At 40.2% G+C, this 21,969-nt stretch overlaps 1 protein-coding gene across 1 annotated transcript in view; it reads right to left on the minus strand.

Annotated features, from left to right (window-relative positions):
• pard6gb (par-6 family cell polarity regulator gamma b) overlaps positions 1 to 20,972 on the minus strand; it is a 36,400-nt gene extending 15,428 nt beyond the window's left edge. The window contains exons 1-2 of the mRNA XM_078267968.1: positions 20,883 to 20,972; positions 15,037 to 15,259 (exon numbers count right to left, since the gene is read on the minus strand). Coding sequence (XP_078124094.1) covers positions 15,037 to 15,259; positions 20,883 to 20,954 — 295 coding nt within the window. The 5' untranslated portion in view covers positions 20,955 to 20,972. The remainder of the gene's footprint in view (positions 1 to 15,036; positions 15,260 to 20,882) is intronic.
• Positions 20,973 to 21,969: the final 997 nt, after the last annotated feature.

The following is a 21,969-nucleotide window of genomic DNA, read 5'->3' on the forward strand; positions in this document are numbered from 1 at the left end:
CATCTGTGAGTCAGTTCGGGAGCTCATAAGATGGCAAATGTTATAGAAGAGCCAGGCTTTAGGTTAAATATTAGTTTGTGAAAGTTTATTGCAGTATGATGTTTTCATGCTGAGTGCACCAATGATGCATTCATCCAAAATGGACTCAAAGAAAAACAGTAAATCAGCCCATCTTTATGTGTCTATGACTAAAAGGTATGCAACAGAGGGTGTCGTTATTCACTTTTGTTAATGTTAAAGAATCATAATTGGTATTTTAGATTTTGCACAATTTCCTTCAGTACTCACTTGGTGAGTGGACCATGAATCAAAGATGTATTCATCAAAAGTATGAGACAAAAATGCAGCTGCGAAAAAGTGACTGAACTGATCACTTAGAGACTGGCCATAGTAAAGCAAAACAACACAACCAAATATCCTATGACCAATTGATAACTGCAGAAACTCTTCCAAGAGTACTCAATTGCACTATGGGCAAACCAAAGATAAGACGCGTGCTTTAGATCCTCTTAGTGCTTTGCTTTGATGTTAAATGAGGTTTGCAATGGACACTATTAGCTCTGGTGATTTGTGATAGCCAATCATAGATACTTCTGGCTCCATTCTAGCCAATCAAATCACTCCTACTATGTTATGCTAAACAATTGCTGGACTGGTGAGGGGGCATGGCAGCTTGTCTCATTGTTTTAGCCTCATGACCTATATATGGCTATACTCGGTCTCTTAGCCGGATATAATTGTTCTTTTAATTCCTCGAGCCCACCCCCCACGATACAGTTGCACTAGTCCACTCAAATCAAATGTGTCATAATGCACAAGCTCAAACTCTAAAATATAGCCCAATTTCTTTCCTTTAGAAAACAACAACAATAAAATGGCTTCTTGTTTTGTCAGTGTGGCTTGGCCACAAGGGGATACCAGAGGAGTAAACAAACCTAAAGAAACAGCCAACTCCCTCTCAGCAGACCGGATCAGACTATTTCTAGGAAAAACACAATGCAACATCAACAAAATTTAACACATAAACATGCCTTTTTTTTTTTGCACTGAAGGCATGACTGTCTGTTCAGTGTGAATGTGCAGCATTGCATGTAATCATGTTAGTGAATGTTACACACATGTACCTTGTGCACACATGGCCTTTGATTTGAGACAGATCTCAGACAGACACACTGGTGTCCACGCAGGCCAAATGACACAAGTTCATACAGTGCACTTGTACACAGCCCATACTGCCATGTTTGCACAGGCTTTCATGTTGAGTGGATCTAGTTTTAGATGTATTTTGCTTCAGGGACTGAACTGCTGACCAGGGTCAACAAATGGGGAAAATAAATCCCATCACATGCTACGAGTATGAGCACATCCGATTGTCTTTAAGGGAAGCAAGGTGTGCGTGTTTGCAATGTACAGGATTTATAGCATATCATGGACACGAGCAGCAATATGCACAACAAACAAGACTCATTTCAAAACAAGTGGCAAGTCGAAATCTTTGCTGTAATTACAAAGTAAGTGTGGCTGATATTTACTTGTTTACTATCTAAACCATAGACAAGCTACCAACAGTTGGCATGAGCCAGAAGTTGTAGCCAAGATACCATTTACCTACTGTAAGCCGAGTGGCTCTGAAGCCAACCTTGCCAGTGGTGAGTGCGTTTGCTGTGGGTGAGCTGTCGAGAAGCAAAGTCAGTCCCTCCTTTGTAATTATGGACTCCAAAAATAACACTTTGCAGAGGCAATGCTAGGTTGATGTTGTGCTAGCTACGTTGCACTTATCATGGCTCAGCTTGCTTAGGCCAAAGAGCTATGTGTTGTAGATGTAGTTCTTTTGATAAGAAGATTAGGAGGATTCAAATGAACGGTTTTCGAATTATCCTTAACGCGTAACCTCCACTGAAAAATCAACAGTGAAATAGGTCCAAACTGTGTTCCAGGAACACAAAAAATATTGGATATGGTGAGAAATGTGTTAAAGCTTACAGAAAACCAAATATGATATGTGCGTCAGTGACAATCACACTTTTTTTAAGCCAACCCCCATGCTTTGATAATGCGAGATAAACTAGGATTTCCTCAAAGGACGCAAATCCTGCTCAAGCTTGCACTTGTGTTCATTACATTTGTATGCAAGTTTTCCAGCGCTACACACAGAGCATGCCTGGCCTTGTCCTCCAGCAGAGCTGTAATTAAGGAGGAACTGCAGTGAGCAGTCTCACAGCGAGCCCAGCAACAAAACCAGCAACTCCTCCCTCAAAAACCCACTAACATCCACCCTGCATCCATATCCCCTGCTCTCTCTAACCCCAAATCTTCCCCCTCTTCCCTCACTTTGCTCATGGCTTGGTTCTAAACTTGGCCTGGGAATTTTCCACTGCACACTTTTATTCAACCATTTTCAGTATTGTCTCTGTCCTGTTTAAGGGGAAATCCATCCTTACATTTCTATACATTGTTTGTTGATCTCTCAACCTGTCATGCAAAGTTAATGATCCTGTTATCATCCTGTATTTCCCAGAATTAGGTTCAACCACTCCAATATGAGCAGACATAGATTTCTGTTAACATTAAACTATTATTTATTTATTATATTTCATATGATTATATGAGGATTAAACTGGTTTCTCTACTTCTTCTACAAATGGTTTCTCAATGCAAAATGTTGATTTTAAAGATAATTTATCTAGAGGGATGGACAGCAAAAAGTAATGTTGAAGTTGAGGTTAGATGGGCAAAACATTTTGTCATTTATCTGTGAAAATAATTAAAATGTACCACCATAAGAAAAAAGTTCAAGAATTGTTGGAGGTTATTTGGATGTTTTAAAGTAATAGTGCGACATTTTAGGAGATATGCTTATTTGCTTTCTTGATACCACTCTTATGCCTGTGTGCTAAATATGAAGCTAGGGTCAAGGAATGGTTAGCTTAGCTAAGCATGAAGACTTAAAACGTGGGGAAACAGCTAGCCTTGCTCTGTCTGCACGTAACAAAATCCACCAGCACCTCTAAAGCTCACTAATTAACACGTTTGTTTAATACGTACAAAAAACAAACCAAGCTAGCTCTTTCCCAGTTTCAAATTCTTGCTAAGCTAGGCTAATGAGCTGCTGGCTGTAGTCTTATACTAAATACGACGAGTATGAGTGGTTTCAATCTTCTTACTCCAACTGTTGGCCAGAAACTAAATAATGTATTTCCCCCACTTCTTAGTTTTTTTTTTTAAGTATACCGTCCTAGAATTAAATGGTATAAACTACAGGAAACTTATGTAAAAATCCATAGAACACCTTTTAACATAAAGTAAAATCCTATTGTATAGAAAAATAGATGTGTTATAATTACTGGTTTATTCTATCGAGTTAAGAGGAAATCCCCAAACCCTGTCCCTTATGCTTATGACAACATAAACATCATAAACAAAAGGACACACACACACACACACACACACACACACACAGAAATTCCATCACACATGTCACAGGATCTCATTCCACTTTCAAGCCATACACCAAGGGGAAAAAAATAAGGCACGGAAGTACTTCTAGCTTTTTTTCCTCTCTTTGAAGGTTCATGCCGCTGAGGAGTGGCCTGGTGGTGGAGGAGGTTTAGGAAGTTGTTTGTTTGTCCCTGAAGGACTGGCTATATTCATTACATACAGCATTCAAGTTCCAAAAGCCTGCATCTCGCTTATTTAGATGCAGAATCAGGTCAATTTCAACTGAGCCACTGAGTTTCTGAGAATCAGGAGTCATAACAGAAAGTCTGCCGAGGTGTGATAGCATTCCTTAATTGAGAGCAGCTGTGTGTATAGTTCATTTTTACCAATATGAGGAGCTGCAAATCGACCACATCCTTCAGCAAATTTGCACGTCAAACATTTAAGCAGTTTTGTTAGAAGGATGAATTTTCTGCATACTCAACTATTTTTACCAACAATTTGTGACCATGCGAAACCAAAATGTAACATTTTTTACTCTGGGTTGGTCAACATGTCAAAATAAATCTAAAACGTGACAAACAGATGATAGTAGGAGTGCCCCGACACAGACACTCCTGTCCCACAATGTCTGGAAACTTCATTGTGGGGGAGCAAGGACGCAGTTCAAAGTGGGGTCGTAAACCAAAATGAAAGCAGGGACTTAGGAAACACAAACACAAATATAGTTCTGCCAAAAACAACAGCCCTTACAAGTTTAATTAAAACACAGGACCTCCCCTCCCACGCCTCAACAACAGAGAGCAGGGTTGAACATGTGTTTCAGCTGGGATTTGTGATGCATATGAAAATGTGCAGTCCAAAAGCAACCAATCATGTGTGCATGACTCAACAAACGAGCACAAATTAGATGTAACAGGACAGAGTGTGTGTGCATGCTGGTATCTGGCTGTATGTTTAGTATTGGTGTGGATTTGTGTTTGTCCCTTATTGTGCCAGCTGACATGATTTAAAGCATCATCCATGCTGGTCTGCAGTGGATTCGCAGTCAGAGGCACAAAGAGAGGCAGCTCCCCATCGGACATGGCTGTTGCTTCTCTGTCCTGCTCCTGGCAGGCACCAGGCATCTCCATCACTTTTTAACTGGGGCTGGCATTGTCTGAAGACATGCAGAAAAAGGCCACACACAGGTTTTATTGAGAAGCCCACACACACACACTACCTAAAATGTTTTACGGCACTGAAACTTTCCCCAGTAGAGACAGGGATTTATTTGCTATGGCGCAGAGAGGCACTGCAAGTGGGAAAGATTTCCGACACTGACGAGCCCTTGAACACCTCACTTGCCCGAGATGAGTCGTTTAAGGCGGTGCATTTTCCCATGCCCCTCTGAATGCGACCCAGATGTGACATCAAAAGTATCAGTGTAAAGCTTACATAAAAGGCTTTTTGTCCCATACCATACATGAAATGTGCTTGTCCCACTTCTGTCTGCACGGGCTTCCCCTGTTCTCCAAAAAATTCTTGATTTCTGTTGGCTCAGGTTGCAATGAGAGGATAACAGCCAGACCGCAGGATGGAGGTGGACTCAACCTGCCCAGTCCTCCCTCCTTCCTTCCTACTCCCTGCCTGTCTGTCTTTCTTACTGTCAGGCTGACTCCCCACTGTCTGCCGTGGTTTTCTACCCTTGACAATTGAGTCATGTCTGAGCTCAATTGGGAAAAAGCATTGGTCTAAGCAGCTACCTAAAACAGCATTTTTGAATGTGGACCAAAATGATCAGCCGGGCGAGTTGCGCCGTTATGTTGGCGTCCTATCTGACAGGAATAGCAGCTCTGTGAGGTCTGACTGGGATAAAAAGCCAATGCTAATTACTGAGGTGGCTCTATCTTTTGTCAAAGAAAAAAAAAATGTTGTGGGGTCAAAGATTTAACCTATAGCTACCATGACTAAGCACTGGCATGTTGACACACAATCCCCATCTAGTGAACAGGACAGACACACACACACACACACACACACACACACACTCAGCCACTACAACAGCACATAGAGGAACACAACAGAGACTGTGGATCTAAAATATATAATAACTGCTTTGTGGATTTATACAGAGAAGAATGTAAGTAACATTTATGTAATTGTGGGACAGTGAAAAAAATGTTATGCAATGTAATACAAATATATATAATAAGAATTATGGATGTAATAGACTGGATCGGTATTGGCACCGATGCTAACCGTATTAGGCAGATCAGGTATCAGGCCGTGATGCAACCAATCCAGTTTCCGTATAAGTGTTATTATCAAATTCAGGCCCAATAAATAAAATGATCCCAATCACAGTGAGATAAGACAGCATTAGTATCAGAATCAGCATCAGGAGAAAAAAATTTGAACAAGTGCTTACCTACATTTGAAACAAAAGAGTATCTGAATATAAAAAATCCCACCTTTAAATTTTCTTTATTCTGTCTTGTTATCTCTTTGACCAAATATGAACCACATTACAAAACTGCAGAAAATTTGAAAAGTGTGGCTGATTGTACAGCTCCTGCTCCTAGCCAGTGAGACTCCATAGTTAGAAAGGTCAGGTCTAGTTACAGTCAAGCCTTTGCCCATCATCCATATCTACTAGCATCTGTATATACACCTGATAACCCAAAATCTTTTAAAAAGTTAGTTTTTTTTCATAATGTGGATTTGGCGGTGATGAATTTCAAAACCAGTTTTCTGGAATGAAAAAAAGACATTTTAAATGTTCTGCATGGTTTTTTCTTACTATAAAAAAAAAGTCAAGTCAAACTTGTTCCAATGAACAGAGACAACTTCTCAGGATGATGACTAATACACTGAAACATATAATGAACTTTTTCACTCAAGCAATTTCAACATGCTGAATTACATTTTCCTCTTGTACTCCCTTTATAGTTTTGAGTGTAAACGACACCTTTCTATTCACAGCCTGCCAAACTTTGTCCTGTGAACAACACAAAAAAAGCAAGAGAGCCAAGTGTGGCGAGTCAGCAAAGTGCAGACAGTCATGGTCAGCCGTAGAAATACAATAATGCTAGCATTTATTTGATCTCCAATCAACTGTTCGGTCCAAGTTGTTGAGTAACAGCAGTGGTCTGGATGTCAGCTTTAACTGGCGTAGCTGCCGTTTTATTCTGGAGTTTGTATTTGTGCTGTGGTGCCACATCTCTCTTTAGTTTGGCTGATGTTGATATCTGGCCTTGTAGTTTTCACAGGTGTGGAGAGCAGTTGGGTTGCTGGAGCTGTAAACCCTGGTGCTCAGCAAGCTAGATATGAAGCCGTACAGACTCGACCTTGGCCTACCTTGTCTGCTCTATTTATTTAAACTTTAAGTTCTTAGCCAAACAGGGGTCCTTTCTCTTTGTTGAAAGTTTAGTCTGCGTGCAGGCCACTGGCACTGTCTACAAAAACAACTCCATTTCCCCACCCCCAAAATTGAGCTTTCAAAAACAAGCCTGCGTTTTGCTTGGACCAAGATCATTTTTTGTCAACCATTAGTGTAATTACAGGTAAAATTCAAATTGAGTTTAATACACATATAATTATTTAAACCCCACTTGCCCTCCACTGTGCATCATAAAAGACTATCATCAAGATTACTACATTACTGTAGTGTGGGAAATTAGTAGCTATGCACCAACACCTGCTTGATTGTGTCAGACTTTGCCAGCTCCAAAAGCTTTTTAGCACATTACACAGTCACAGGTCATACTTAACTCTATAAATAAATAGATTTGTGGGAATAGATATTCCGCATACTCAGTAGCCTTTTCAGTAGTAACAGGGATCATTTACTTATGTCTTTAATCTTATAATTGTAAAAGACACTGTGAAAATGTTTGAGCTCGGCCGAGTTATCTCTGTCTAAAATAACAGTGTAGCCATTGTTCCTTCACTTTTATCTATATCCTAATTTGCATCATTTTGCACAAGAAGCAAAATATGAATGAACTGTTAGTACTACATTAGTTTCCCTAGATAAAACGTACCATAAACCTTTGACAAAATGTCAAACTACCTAGCTGAGTAAATTCCACATGGCACAGTTGGACCAATCAAATGCATTTAAAAAAAAATTAATATAGTTTTTATTGGGAACAGGATACTTAAAGCTAAGTCAATATGAGGGTACTGGAATTAGAATATACATTTTTTTTCCTCTGTACGAACATGTAGAAACTCACTTCCTAACGCGGAACTGTGCATGTGACCCCAATTTAACATCAATCAGCAGTTGACCACAGATGACTGAACAACTACAATGACACACCCACACATTCGACTGGACACAAAGTCCACCTCCACATACAGAGCTGGTTCACTCACTCCTCTTTGCACACATATCTTTTGATGCGTCCCATTTCTTCCCATCACTTGCTTGCCCGTCCCCCCTCCTCCCCCCTGACTGTGCGTGCCAGTAGAAAACTTCCCTCTGTGAAGCGACTACCCTCCCACACCCCGTCTAAAAACTGATATTTTTCACCACAGGTTTTCACATTGTTGGCTCCACACATCAACTTTTGTAAAGCTTGAAATAAAACAGTAGAGGCTGCAGAAGTAATGTAACATTAAACTGGATTTGATCTGTATTTTACTATTACTGGGACAAATCCAAGTCCAAGGATAAGTTCTCTCTCCATCTACTTTTGTGTGTGTTAATCATGACATTACAGACAGACTACTTGTGATTTAAGCTATTGTATAAAAGATTCAACAGAAAGGCTCCTTTCTACAGTGGGGATAACCGGATTCATGGAATTTTCTGTTTTTAAACAATCCATCAATATTCTAATTGAGTGCGCCCTCCGCTAAAGTGAAATATATACAAATTGAAAAATGTTACAGCTCAATGCACCTAATAGTGTTGCATTGCTGATAAAGTAACACTCGCTATTAGTGGTGAAACGGACCATAGTTGATCCGTGGTCCGTACAAATCAACACTCACGGTTCAGAATGCATATGAACCACGGTTTAATTGCAAAGTTTAACCATAAGTGTGGTATTCCAGTGTGGAATAAATGTTTACTGTCGCTGTTATTTAAAATAGGCTGATAAATCTCTATGGAGGGTTGCCATGAAAACATACACAATTTTCTGTTCACGTGAACGGCACATGTTAAACCAGTACCCGGTGTCTACCGGACCGAATAGCAAAACGGATTCTGGTGCCTCATTTCGGTGCTCCGAAACCGAAGTTAGAGGCAACAGAAGCATTGCTGCATGTCACGCTAGTTAACACTAACATTACACTTGGCAGCAGGTAACGTTGATGTTAGCCTACCGTTAGCTACTAGCTGTGCACAGTTAAAATGCTGACAGCTAAACGGTGTAAAAGTGTGTCTGTATTTCACTGTAGAGGACAGTGGGACGTACAACAGTCTGTTGCTAAAGCTATGAGCTAAAAGACACAGTACTTAGTCCCGGCTGTTGTCGGAAAAACAGAGACGTGAATAAAGGTAAACCTCTTGTTGCATTCAAAGTAACTGTATAATACCCTTTTCTTATCTGTTTTTGTCATTTAACAGTAATTTAGTGGTGAAAGAAGTAATTATTGTTAAAAGTTAGTTATTACATTATTAATAAATAGGGCTGTCAGCGTTAACGTGTTAATCGCGATGCGATTAAGGGCCGACGCGATGCGATTAATTTTTTTTAATCGCATGCCGGCATTTATTAATTTATTTTACACTTCACTCGGCTTTGCGTCGTGCCTAACAGGCTACTATTTTGACCCTTTGCAGCACCGTTACTTCTCATCAAGCTGCCACTTCATCGTAACACATCCTGCTGCTGCAGGCTGCAGGCATGATGGAGAAAGACAGCAGCAATGAAATCCTGAATGGCGAACGGCTCGTAGACAAGTTGAAAGCCATATGCACATTGTGTAAAGCCGAAGCAGCGGTGGCCGGAGTGGGCAGCAGCGGTGGCTGGAGCGAGCAGCAGCGGTGGCCGGAGCGAGCAGCAGCAGCTGCGGTGGCCGGAGCAAGCAGCTGCAGCGGGGGACATCCTCAGCGGTGAAATGCGAACGGGGGCTGGAGTATAACCTAGCTAGGTGGAAAGCTAACACTAGCCGGCCACCTGTTCCATCAATCCTGCTTGCAAGTGTCCACTCATCAGACAAAAACTGGACTACATCCAACTTCAACGAAACTCCCAACGCGAGTTCAGAGACTGCTGTGTTTTTGTTGTTGTGGAAACAACAGTGTACCGGACTATCCAGCCTGTTTCTCTGTCGCCGGGTAAGAGTGGAGATGGGCTGTGTTAACACGGACTTGTGCAGAAATGAGCTGCTCATTAAATGGTGATCACTGGACGTCAGTGAGTAATCAACATTATTTAGGAGTTACTAAACACTATATTGACTCTAGTAAGGATAGGGATTTTTAGTTTTTTAGTTAGGTACTTGGAGGAATTGTGCAATAATGACATCATTATGATTCACACATTTTTCTTTTGTTTACAGTAAATAAATAACTACAAATCTTAAAATCAAGTTCATAAAGTAACTTTCTTTGCATTCATTTGATTCCCAATCAAGACACACTGGTAAAAATTGCTTTCGATTGTTAATGTGCTTAAAAACTGTTCTGAAATGCAAAATAATAGAATTTTAATCATGTGATAAAATATGCAATTAATCGCAATTAACTATAGAACTTCAGCAATTAATCACGATTAAAAAAAATTAATCGTTTGACAGCCCTATTAATAAATCATTTCAATTCCCCCCTTTTTTGTGCTGATCTGAAAATTGATCCGATCCGTGACTCAAAACCGTGATCCGATCTGAACGGTAAGTTTTGTGCACCCCTACTTGCCATGTGGCTGCAAACAGTACTCTATTTAGAGGATCATCTCTTAGAGGATATCACTCTTTGACATATTAAAACCATAATAAAAAACAAAGAAATTACTGCTACATTTGTAAGGAGTGATGGCAAGACAAGGAGCAACATCGATTTCTTAAAAATAATAGCGAGTTACTCCAAAATGTCCAGAGGCATTGTTGTCACGGCTTCAATCTTTAGGTTTTATTTTAAACTATAACCAAAAACTTGAAACCTTGCCTTTGACTCTACCCTTAGGTTTTAAATATCAGTGGACTTCCTGGTTTAAAATACAAAACAACACAGGTGTTACCCTTCAACTTCCCCTTGCTCTGACTTAAAGGTCCTATGACATGCTGCTTTTTGGATGCTTTTATATAGGCCTTAGTGATCCCCTAATACTGTAGCTGAAGTCTCTTTCCCGAAATTCAGCCTTGGTGCATAATTACAGCCACTAGAGCCAGTCCCACAATGAGCTTTCCTTAGGATGTGCCATTTCTGTGTCTGTAGCTTTAAATGCTATTGAGAGGAGAGAGGGGGGGCAAGGTGGAGGGTGGGGGTGTGGCCTTGACCAACTGCCACTTTGCAAGCCATGATGTCTCTCTCTTTCTCATGGGTGGGCCAAATTCTCTGGGTGGGCAAAGCAGAGAAAGGGGAGGTAACATTGCTCCTTATGATGTCATAAGGAACAGATTCCAGATTGGCCCATCTGAGCTTTCATTTTCTCAAAGGCAGAGCAGGATACCCAGGGCTCGGGTTACACCTATTGCCATTTCTAACCACTGGGGGACCATAGGCAGGCTGGGGGAACTCATATTAATGTTAAAAAACCTCATAAAGTGAAATTTCCGTGCCATGGGACCTTTAAGATGAGCACTGTGCAATCATCTGCAGATAAAAAGGATATTGTGTATTGTTGGAAACAAACCACAAAGTGTAAGCCGCTGTTCTGTAGGTTAAGTCATCATTAAACAAGCTGCCATCATTCCTCAGAGGAAGTAACAGGTATCATCAGCTGGATTATTGCTGTGTCGCCACACAACTGCTGCACGTGCTCAAGTGATTTTACCAACAATGGCAATCTAAGCCCAGAAGGGGGGTGTCAGGTAGATAAAAGAGACCCACACGTGTAATAATATCTATTGTTACATGGACAAAAGTACAAACACACACACACAAGGCCAGCCAGAGAAACTTTTTTTTATGTTGGGGTGAAGGGGAGGGTCTAACTTACTTACTACTACTACTAAAATAAATACAAAGATCTAATAAGGTATTAGTTTTCAGTAAATTTTTTTTCCTCTTCATTTTATTTCCTCTCCCATCTCTCATTGTGTTTCATAGGTTACTCTTATGAAAGCCTTTAGAAGCCCTTATTGTACAATGTATCCATGAACTTTTGTTTAACAGTCTGTTCTATGCGGCAGCTTGTTTAAAATATGAAAAATACATGTTTTACACATTGTAACAAATGTACTGCAAGATGAACTGCAATATGACCTTTCAATGAAAATATACAAAGACCTATAAACTTTGTGGGCTGAGCTGTCAGGGGAACAGACCAATTAAATGTGATTCTCTTTTCACACTCATATGCATGTGAAAGACCAGTCCAGTTTAAGTTACTACACAAAAGGTCCCTTCTGTGACTGAGGGGTGAGTCACAGTGTCTTGATATGTGTCTAAGTCTGTAAGTCTTTTCTTTCATCCGGGGTGGTCTGCTGACCGAGACGGAGAAGATCCACGGTGACACCACTAATGACCTGTACTAACCAGGCTGGTACTGACTGATTCAGTCATTATCACACACATACTTTCTCGTGTATGTATCATACTGGGGCGGGAGAGCTCTTCCGAAACATGAGGTAAAACACAAACCTCTTTGTCTGGCGACTAACAATACACTGCAGTGAGGCTTAAGATGCTCAGACTGCTGCAGCATCAACAAGGCACATTCCCCTAAACCACATCACCATGTCAGCATTGTATTTACACCACAACACTACATAGGCCCCTTCAACAAGGGTCAGTCCCTCTGGTGCTTTATGGTATTTTTGAATTAGGTATTCCAGAGAGTGTCAGAAAAGGAAACTGGGACAGAAAAGGGATGTGAGAAAGGTAAAGATTGCTTGGTACACAATCCATCTCATAGAATGCTTGGTACACAATCCATCTCATAGAACAGGGACACCCCTGCTCAATGTTTAAGATGGATATGGGTGACATATCAAAGCAAAAGTGCAGGGTCTCCATTTCACACCTCAAATGCCATATATTAGTAGTAATAATTATGGCTACCTTTTGAGGACCTTGTGTACTCATAATCACGAGACCACCTCTGCTAAATGTCTAAGTGTAGAAGAGAGAGTGGAAAGGCATGCTGTCTGCACCAAGGTTATTATAGTTTTGCATTTTTCATTAGTTTTTATTTTTCCCTTTCGTTTTTACTTTTTGTTTTCAAATTCAGTTTAGTTTTAATTAGTTTTTGAAGCGGGTTTGCTAGTTTAGTTTATTTTTTGAAAATGCTTAGTTTTTATTAGTTTTAGTCTTTTTTTTCGTAATATGGTTTATTTGTCAGGGGCAAGATTCCAAAAAGGTTGTGCAATAATAACTCAACAAAAACATCATGCAATTTTAGAAATATGTATTCACAATGTATTCAACAATAACACCAGTACAATGTACATATGATAAGCACAAATACGTAAACCGTCTACATAAGACGCCACATAAGTGCAAAATGTGTCGTGTAACAGGAAAAAACCTACATAACAGGTGTTTCAAACTTTGGTCGAGTAAAGTGGCAAACTTTTTAAAGTCAGTCGACTCACACAGTTGTGTAGACGTCCCAATATCAATACACATACCGGTATTAACCCACGCTTCCTCCTGCTTTTGGCGTTCCTGCGTATGTACTAACCAGCAGCTATCGGGTCGCCGGTGAAAGCCCTCCTGTAGTGTTCTCTGTCCTGCTGTTGTCTCCGTCATACTGCCTGGCCCTGTAACGGGGTTAGCTTCTGTTTCGGGGAAAGGGGGCTTTGTCGTTCTCCTTTACCTTGTTAAGGTAAGCTATGTTAGCCTCCTTGTGCGCGCTTCTCAAATGTACTTTCAAATTCGTGGGATTTTTCCCCTTTAATAAATTGTCCACATATTTTATCCACCTTCCACTGCACAAGGCACTTGCTTTTATCTGACACAGTCATCATAATCAAATAGGTCTCTGCCGCTTTCTTCCGACTTTCGGTACCGCCATGATGCCAGGCGAAGGGCATGGACTGTGTTGTGTTCAATTTGACATGGAATGTCGGAATTTCTGGGTTCCCAGTCGGAAACTATATAAGTCTACGGTATAGACTGTATAAAACAGGTCTATGGTCGGAAATGTCAACTCTGAAAGATATAACGTTATTTGCTCTATGAAAGACATTGACAAAGACGAAAACTAAGGACATTTACTCGATCATTTTATTTTAGTTTTGCAAACAGACATTACAGTTTTAGTTAGTTATCGTTTTTTTTAAAATGCCTCGTTTTTATTTTTATTTCAGTTTACGACAATGTTTTTTCCCCACCTAGTTTTCATTATTTTGTTTGTTTTCATTAACGATTATAACCTTGGTCTGCACTGACAGATGCAATAATAATAAAAAAATTTAAAAAAAACTTACCCTATCATAAAAACCTTAAAATCCCAAATTTCATTTATACATTTGACAGATTTAGCTGATGTCTTATCAGCCAGTGTACAATGAGTTTATTCAGCTGCAGCCATATGAGCTCTGTAGACAGTGAATCACACAATGGAGGAGGCTGGTGGGGCCTCTTGATGGTCCAAACCCTATTTCTTGCTGGAAGATAATTCACAGCGCAGTGGATAGCTTTTGTATTTGAACCACTGGACGACAATTAAAACAATACCCTGGAGTGTACATGTTCATTACACAACCGAGCGAAAAACATTCCAGGACGGATTGAGGGTATGAATAGATGTGAATGGTGATAAGATTCATTTGTATGCTCACTGGCTGGCTGGCAGGCAGTCAAGGCCCACTCCAGATTTGGGATCAATGAGAGAGAGAGATGGAGAGGGAGAGACAGACTAGGACTGGTTCCCATTCAGGGTACCGTGGTGCTGTTTACACACACTACACACACACACACTACACACACACACGGAGGGAGCTCAGAAATGAGTCTCTTTTCATGCAGATCTTTTGTCTCTCAGTAATGTCTGGTATGCCGGGATACAGGCTTTGCTCAATGACCTGATTTCTATGGGGCTGCCAAGGCACCGGCCTGTGTGTGTGTGTTTGTTTGTGTTCATCTGCCTGCGAGTCCTTCCTCTGGATAATACACAAGACTTAGCCAGGCAGACAGACACAGACTGAGGCAGATTCAGCCAATAAGAGGGCAGGAATCACACAGAGATACACACAGAATGCCTTGCATGAAGTAAACAAAAAGGCCTTGGGTTCCCATAGCGGGAAGAGAGGCATAATTAGATGAGGAAATATTCTGTGGGGTATCTTGATTCGACTCAGCCCAATAACTGCAGCCCAAGAAGCAGTTATTGCAATAGATGATTGCTTTATAGGTTTACCAGTTTTAAGAGACAATGTTTAGGATTCAGATGTTGGAGAAAAAGACAGAGTAGCTTGATTCATGTTGTGTAATTAATACAAGAAAGAGCCAAAGGAAGCCACACCATCTTAATGACTTTTCAGACAACCTACCTTGTCTCTGTATGAAGATCCTGAGCAGTGGATGAGCCGTTGACACCGCCTTGCAGAAGTTGTCGTCGTTGTTGATCGGCAGCAGATCACCGTGGATGTCAGCATAGCCAATCATCACCTCCATATTGGCGATGCGGTGAATGTGCAGAATGAGCTTGTAAAACTCCTCAAACTTGCCAGGCTTGACCCGGTCCACCGAGAACCGGCGGAATTCTGCCCCATACTGAAGGGAAGGGAAGATCAAAAGAGAGAGGACATTAAAAATGAGACAACCAAACAGGAAGAGGACACAGGGATGTCTGACCTCATGCTGCACTTATCTAAACCATCTGACTGGCACACATAAAACTAACGGGGTGGAAGTCCATTGAGCTCTGTCACAGTTGTGGTCATGACCTTATGTACAATATGGCACAGGGAATCCGTTTCTAAGCACAATACAAACTGAATTAGCTGCAATCCTTTGCAAAACTGGTTTTAACGCAGCCAAAGTATCACTTTAAATATTTTTTCTCAACCATAGGAAGTTTGACGTTTACAGAAAATACAGCCAGAAGTACTGATAGCATAGCAAATCACCATTCTTCAATAGCATGTACCTAAATAAATGAATTCAAAACAAGTGTTGCTGTATATTAAAGACATTTAAATCAGTGTTTTATAGCTGAGGTGGGCCACCTCGGCTAAAACACCTCCACTATCATTGTAAAAAATGTACACGTTTTTATGAAATGAAACATTAACCTTAAGGGGCACTTTTCACACAGCAAGTGCCATATATTGTAGGAGTGTGCAAAAATATTGATTCATATTCGAATCGTGATTCAAGATCTACCAATTCAAAATCAAATCATAGATTTAAAAAAAAAAAAATGTTATTCTATGGCTACTGCAATCACATGGGAAAAGTAACTACATTTACATACTGTGAATCGCTTTTTTTATTTATTTTTTTTGAAATGTTTTTTAATTGAAAATCGATTTTGAATCAAATCTTGAACCTAAAAAACGATATCGAATTGTGACATTTTCTTAACCGTGCACCCCTGATATATTTACAGTTAGACATTTTGGAAAGCATGTTTATTCGCTTTTTTACAGAGTTAGAGGAGGAGACAGATACTACTTGCATGTCTGTAATGCAATTGTAAAGCGACAGCCAGCAGCTGGTTAGCTTAAATTAACACAAAGAATGAAAACCGGGGTAAACAGGTAGCCTGGCTCTTTTCGAACGCAACAAAATCCGCCTACTAACACTCTAAAGCTCACTGACTAACACAATATAATATCCGTTTGTTTAATGCATATAAAACCCAATCTAAGCTAGCTGTTTTCCCGTTTCTAATTCCAATCTAAACGCTAAGCTATGTGGCTGTTGCCTTATATTGAACAGAGATATAAAAGTGGTATAAATATTCTCATAACACTTGGGGAACAAAGTGAATAAGCGTTTTCCCTTTTTTTCTGTTACCTTTGATAGAGTCAGACTAACTGCTTCCAGTCTGTAAGCTAACTGTAGCTTCATATTTGGATTACAGACATAAGAGTGGTATCAATCTTCTCATCTAACTAGTTCCAATAAAAGTGAATATGCACATTTCTCAAAATGTGTACTACTCCCTTACTAAGTGTGTAAAGGCCGTCATCCACAAACTAAACTGATCACAAGATGAGATGATCATGATGTGTGTGGCTATTGGCCAACCACCTCAGCTAAAAAAAATCCTAGTGGAAACCCTGCAGCTTTGTGTTACACTGCATGCCAAGATCACATCATTACAAAAACAAATGTCAGTTGCACATCACATGCAACTTTGACCAAGAAAACAACAGGAAAAGGGAAGAGGGTTGCTGCACAATAGAACAATACAGGTGGATGAGTAAGCTGTCTCAGTATATATAAATGACACTGGCTAGCCTGGCAGCCCCGCCTCCCACCCACTGCTTACGCACAACAAGAGCACAGACTTGAACAATTGTGCTAGTACAGCTTTCCCGGCTAGGTCAACGAACCACCAATGAGAGAGCAGCTGAGGGTCACTGTGGGGTCATCATGTGACTCAGACAATAATGGACTTGAGGAGCAGAGATACAACAGAGGGAGAAAAGCTACACAAACCACAACAACACACCATTGCAGTAGCACTGGTGTCTGAATCACAGTGGTAATTTGTAGACGAAGGTGCTGTTTGTAACTGTAATCATTAGCTCACAGCGGAGGAGAAGAGTGTAGATGATGATCATGGAGCAGGAGGAGGGAGGGAGGGAAGAGGGTGAGGGGGCTGCTGACAGAGAAGCAGAAGAGAGTAGCAGTATACTGACTGGGAGGAGAGAAGAAGAGCGGGGGATACATTAACCAGCTCTGTAATTAGAAGATGACATGTGAATTTAAGAGGAGGCGTGTTAGGAGACTAGGGGGTATGCCAGGCGGGTGTGTGGTTTTCTGCCAGATTCACTAAAGGCGACGAAGGCACACATGTACGTGAACCTCAATTTTGAACGTGTAACTTGGATTCAAGCTTATAAAACTCAACCTACATTAGAAGATGACACAAGACGCTGATGAACAGGTTTGTCAGTCTCTTCAGTAGGTGTACTTGACATTTAGGAAAGTGAAAGCTACACGTGACTGAACTGTAATTTAGACTGTAAGATTTCAACATGTCAAGCTTAACTTACCGAATAATATCTACACTTCTGCATACCAGTGAGCTCCGTCACTGCTCTGAATCTGAATGTTCTCTTGTCTGAACAATTTGTTTTCACAAGCAGAACTTGGCCCTCTGGTACCAACAAGTCTGAACACGGGACAATTAATCATGCGACGTCGACACAAAACCCAAACCTAAGAATAAATCACTACAAATGTGACATCACCTGTCTTGCTCCTGGCCTATCAGGGCGAAGTGATGTCAACAGGTTGAAACACGTCTAGAGACACTAAACTCTGACACACTGGAGAAAATGGAATATAACCGACTTCCGTCTTTCGTCAACACTGGCTTTGTGCTTACCTACTCAGTCAGAGACAACTCGCCTGATAAATCACCTACAGGTTCTTGGCATTAGAAGATAAATAAATACGCAACAGGAACTCAATGTGGAATGGATCAGGCCTCAAACTGAAAATATGCTGATCATTTCTGACATACTTGAAAAAATACTTGAAAATCTGGATGATTCAAAGTAAGAACAGAGGGAGTGGTGCCACCCAACCCCCAACATCCCTTTGCACTCTCTTCTCTGTCACTGATAAGAGCTTTAGGTGAGTGAAACCAGCTCCTGGCCAAGGCTCCACAACAGACAGCCAGACACCTCCAGTGTTATCCCTGATAAGCTTATCATTGGAACAGTTTCCCCTGAGAAAACCAAACGCTAAGCAGTGAGAACCAGGCACATCACTAGAGCTGCAAAGATTAGATTAATCGATTAGTTGTCAACTACAGTATTAAATTATTGCCTACTATTTTGATCATCACTTTAATCAGTTTTGATTAAATGAATTAATACGTTTGAAAAATTGTGAATATGTGAATATTTTCTAGTGTCTTCACTCCTCTGTGACAAACTTGAGTTGTGGACATAAGACATTCGAGGACGTCATCTCTGGCTTTGGAAAACAATGATCGACATTTTTAACCATTGTCTGACATTTTATAGACCAAAACACTAAATCGATTAATAGTAGATAAAAAAATAATAATAATAATAGAAAATAATTGAGAGATTAATTGACAATGAAAATAATTGTTAGTTGCAGCCCTACAACATACACCACACTCAACTACACAGACAATTGCACCAATTTTCACTCCTTGGCAATCTAGTGAATGTTGAAACTTCAACTATTGTTTGATAAAGTTTTCTTAAGCATTTTTCACAAATTTTGAGGTTATTTCTTTTAACATTAACTGGTCATGTAAAGCTGTAGGGAAGCGCTGTGCAATCAAACAACTAACTTAGCTTTTACATCTGAAGATTCTCACTCATCCAGGTCATAGGAAATGCTAAGTCACATTTTCTGTAGCTTTCTTTCTTGGTTTCTTTTCAAGAAATCTTTTTAAGACGTCCTGTTCCCTGAAGCTAGCTAGCTTCAATGAAAATGTAACTAAATGTACACATTTAATCTGCTATCAACTGAGCTTCAAGTAAGATGAACTGCTGTTGGAATCTGAAAATGTTCCATCAGTAAAGTCCTATTTTCTAAACTATCCATGAAAGACGGATTCATTTTAAACATTTTAAGCGGCATTTCTGGTTACTGCTTGAGATAAACCCCTTTCAACACATCACATGCTATAAAACTAGATGCAGTGGTGTTCGGGGAAATTCCTAATTGTTGCTTTTACACATTCAGGTACCAAACAAGTAGTGGAGAACCTGTTACAAGTATTCAAATGCTCAGAGCTGTCAATCTGGTTCAGTCAGGTCAACCACGTAATAAAACCAGAGGAAGGAGAACAAAATGATGAGATAAGAGTGAGGAATTATATACGACCCAAATCGGGAAACTTGTGACGTTGTATGACAGTGAGTCAGCTGCAATGACGCTTTTAAACCTGCCCGTTCTGGCCATGCAGGTTCTTACTTATCAGTTCCACCTACAGACAATCTCATAGTGACCATTCCTGTCTCTTAGGAACAACCATGAAAACCCACCCTGCCCCAAAACAAAAAAGCACAGCTCCTCGATGATTTTGTGAGCATCCTTCTTTCTTCTCACCTACCATCAGTGTATCCTTTATCCCTCTCACAGGTCACTGCCCCCAACTCACCACATCACTGAAACTGGGCAGCCAAAACTAAAAAGTGAAAAGACTTCTGGGCTGAATGAGTCACCTCTTGTCCATCTCAATCTAGCATGTCAACTGGGACTCAGCAGCGCATCCTTCATATAAGGCCTACAGTATGTGCTGACACACTCATGTGTGCTGGCATGTGTAAACATATATGTATGAAAATCACTCTAGATCGTCGTCACTTTAATGGAATTTGAAGAACAATGTTGGTTACAAGAAGTCCTTCAGAGGCTGTGGTGGCAAAATTATAAATAGTTCACTGTTTGTTCATTTTGTGGTCAGGATTGGACACAGTGCCATGTGTTTATCTGGGATGAATTTCACTATGCCCACATGCTCTATAAACAGTTGTTGTGTACCCAACTCTTAAAAACTAAACTTTTTAATACTGCAGACAAACTCTTACTAAATAGATATCCAAGGTGTATAATGCAGTTCTAATGTGTTTGATAAGGTTTGACAGAGAACATTTAAAAAAAAATAATGTAGCCTAAGGTGTGCTCACACTTTGTATAAAGTGTTGGTCTCCATTACATACCCCTCAAATTGGTAGATAACTGTGGTCATTTACTTTGGATTAACTTAATTTATGCAGCTATTACACTCACAAACTAATGAAACTATGTAGCACAAAACCCGCAGTGAAAGTGACAAATGTTGCAAAACATCCGATTTAACAGATAGCACCTTCTCATTGTAACACATAGTCTACTTAAAGCGTGATTGTTAAGAAACAATGTCAAAACAGTTTTTCCCATCAGCTTCGTGACAGAAGGGAAAGAGCCAAATCAGCACAATCTGCATGCTCGGAAGTAAGAAGACAATAATCAGTACAAATTACAGAAACATCCAGAAACTGGTGCGTCCAGCTCCTGTTTCGTTAACTAGATAAGAACGTTGTCACTGAAAGGAGAAAATGTGTTAGTTGTAGCCTACACGGTTTGTCCGACCAACTCCAGCTCCGTCTACGGGACGACCATGTGAACTCTATATTTTCTCCCCAAATCCCCATTTGGAACTAACAAATGACAAACCCTCAACGCTCACCTTGCTTTTCACTTCCACGGCGTTACAATCCGCATTCCGCAGAGGTTGCGACTTATTAAAGCTCCGATTCATTTTTTTGTGGTTGCAGTTTAAAAAGTTCAGCCGCCGTTGCCCGCAGATAGAGGGGCTCTGGTCCCGGGGTTTCTGCTGTTAAATCCTTCTGCTTCGGCTCTAGAAGAGAAGGTTGTTGTCTCCTTTATTTTATTTCACCTCCTGGAGTTTTCTTTTTAAGGCGCTCCGCCAAACATAAGAGAGGACTTTATAGAAGAATAGGAGGTGAGCAACTCGCCGCGTTGACTTGGGAGTGCGAGTTAAGTTTTGAAATGACATCAGCCCTCCTAAAAAATGGGATCCCATGAGGCCTTCACTTACTGCTCGTAATCCCAAGCCTCCTCACCCAGGACCTCGTAGTAGCCAAAACAACCGGCTACAGCTACATATTACGACGCGTATTAAAAATACAATGCGCGATGAAGATTTAACATACAAATATTGGTTATTTACATAAATGTGGCCTATTATATGGCTACAAATAATTTATCTCAATAAAATAAAATATTATTTAATAATTGTCGAACTTCGTCTGTCCCATCATCACACTATGGCAGATACGTTACCGTATTAGAGAAGATAAATTAAGCAAATCATGGCAAATCAGCCATGTTTCACCAAGCATCTTTTAATGATTGTAGAGTACAATATTTATAATGGCTTACATTTCCAGGCTTATTAATGAATACTAACCAAGAGTTAAACTTATCTCCCGATCACATCCATACGTTTTGTGGGCCGTTTAGGCATCTTTACTAATAGATAGAAAATCTCCGATAGCGCGGGAAGGCAACATTATGCACACTGGTCCTCCAGTGCGCCAGAGGACGCATTTCTTAACACAAATGTTTTCAAAGCCTCTAGTTAAAGGCACAGGTAGATTATAATGCAAAATGATGTGAATTGGAATTAAGAATAGCATTAATCCCTTCTAAATCTTATTTATATGTCATTTTAGTTTAGATATTAGTATTACAACCAAAACCAAACATTTTCTCCTATTAATGAAATGTTGTCCTATGTACTATTAATGAGA

This window comes from Sander vitreus, chromosome 14 (genome assembly GCF_031162955.1).
Source record: "Sander vitreus isolate 19-12246 chromosome 14, sanVit1, whole genome shotgun sequence".
Lineage (NCBI taxonomy): Eukaryota > Metazoa > Chordata > Actinopteri > Perciformes > Percidae > Sander > Sander vitreus.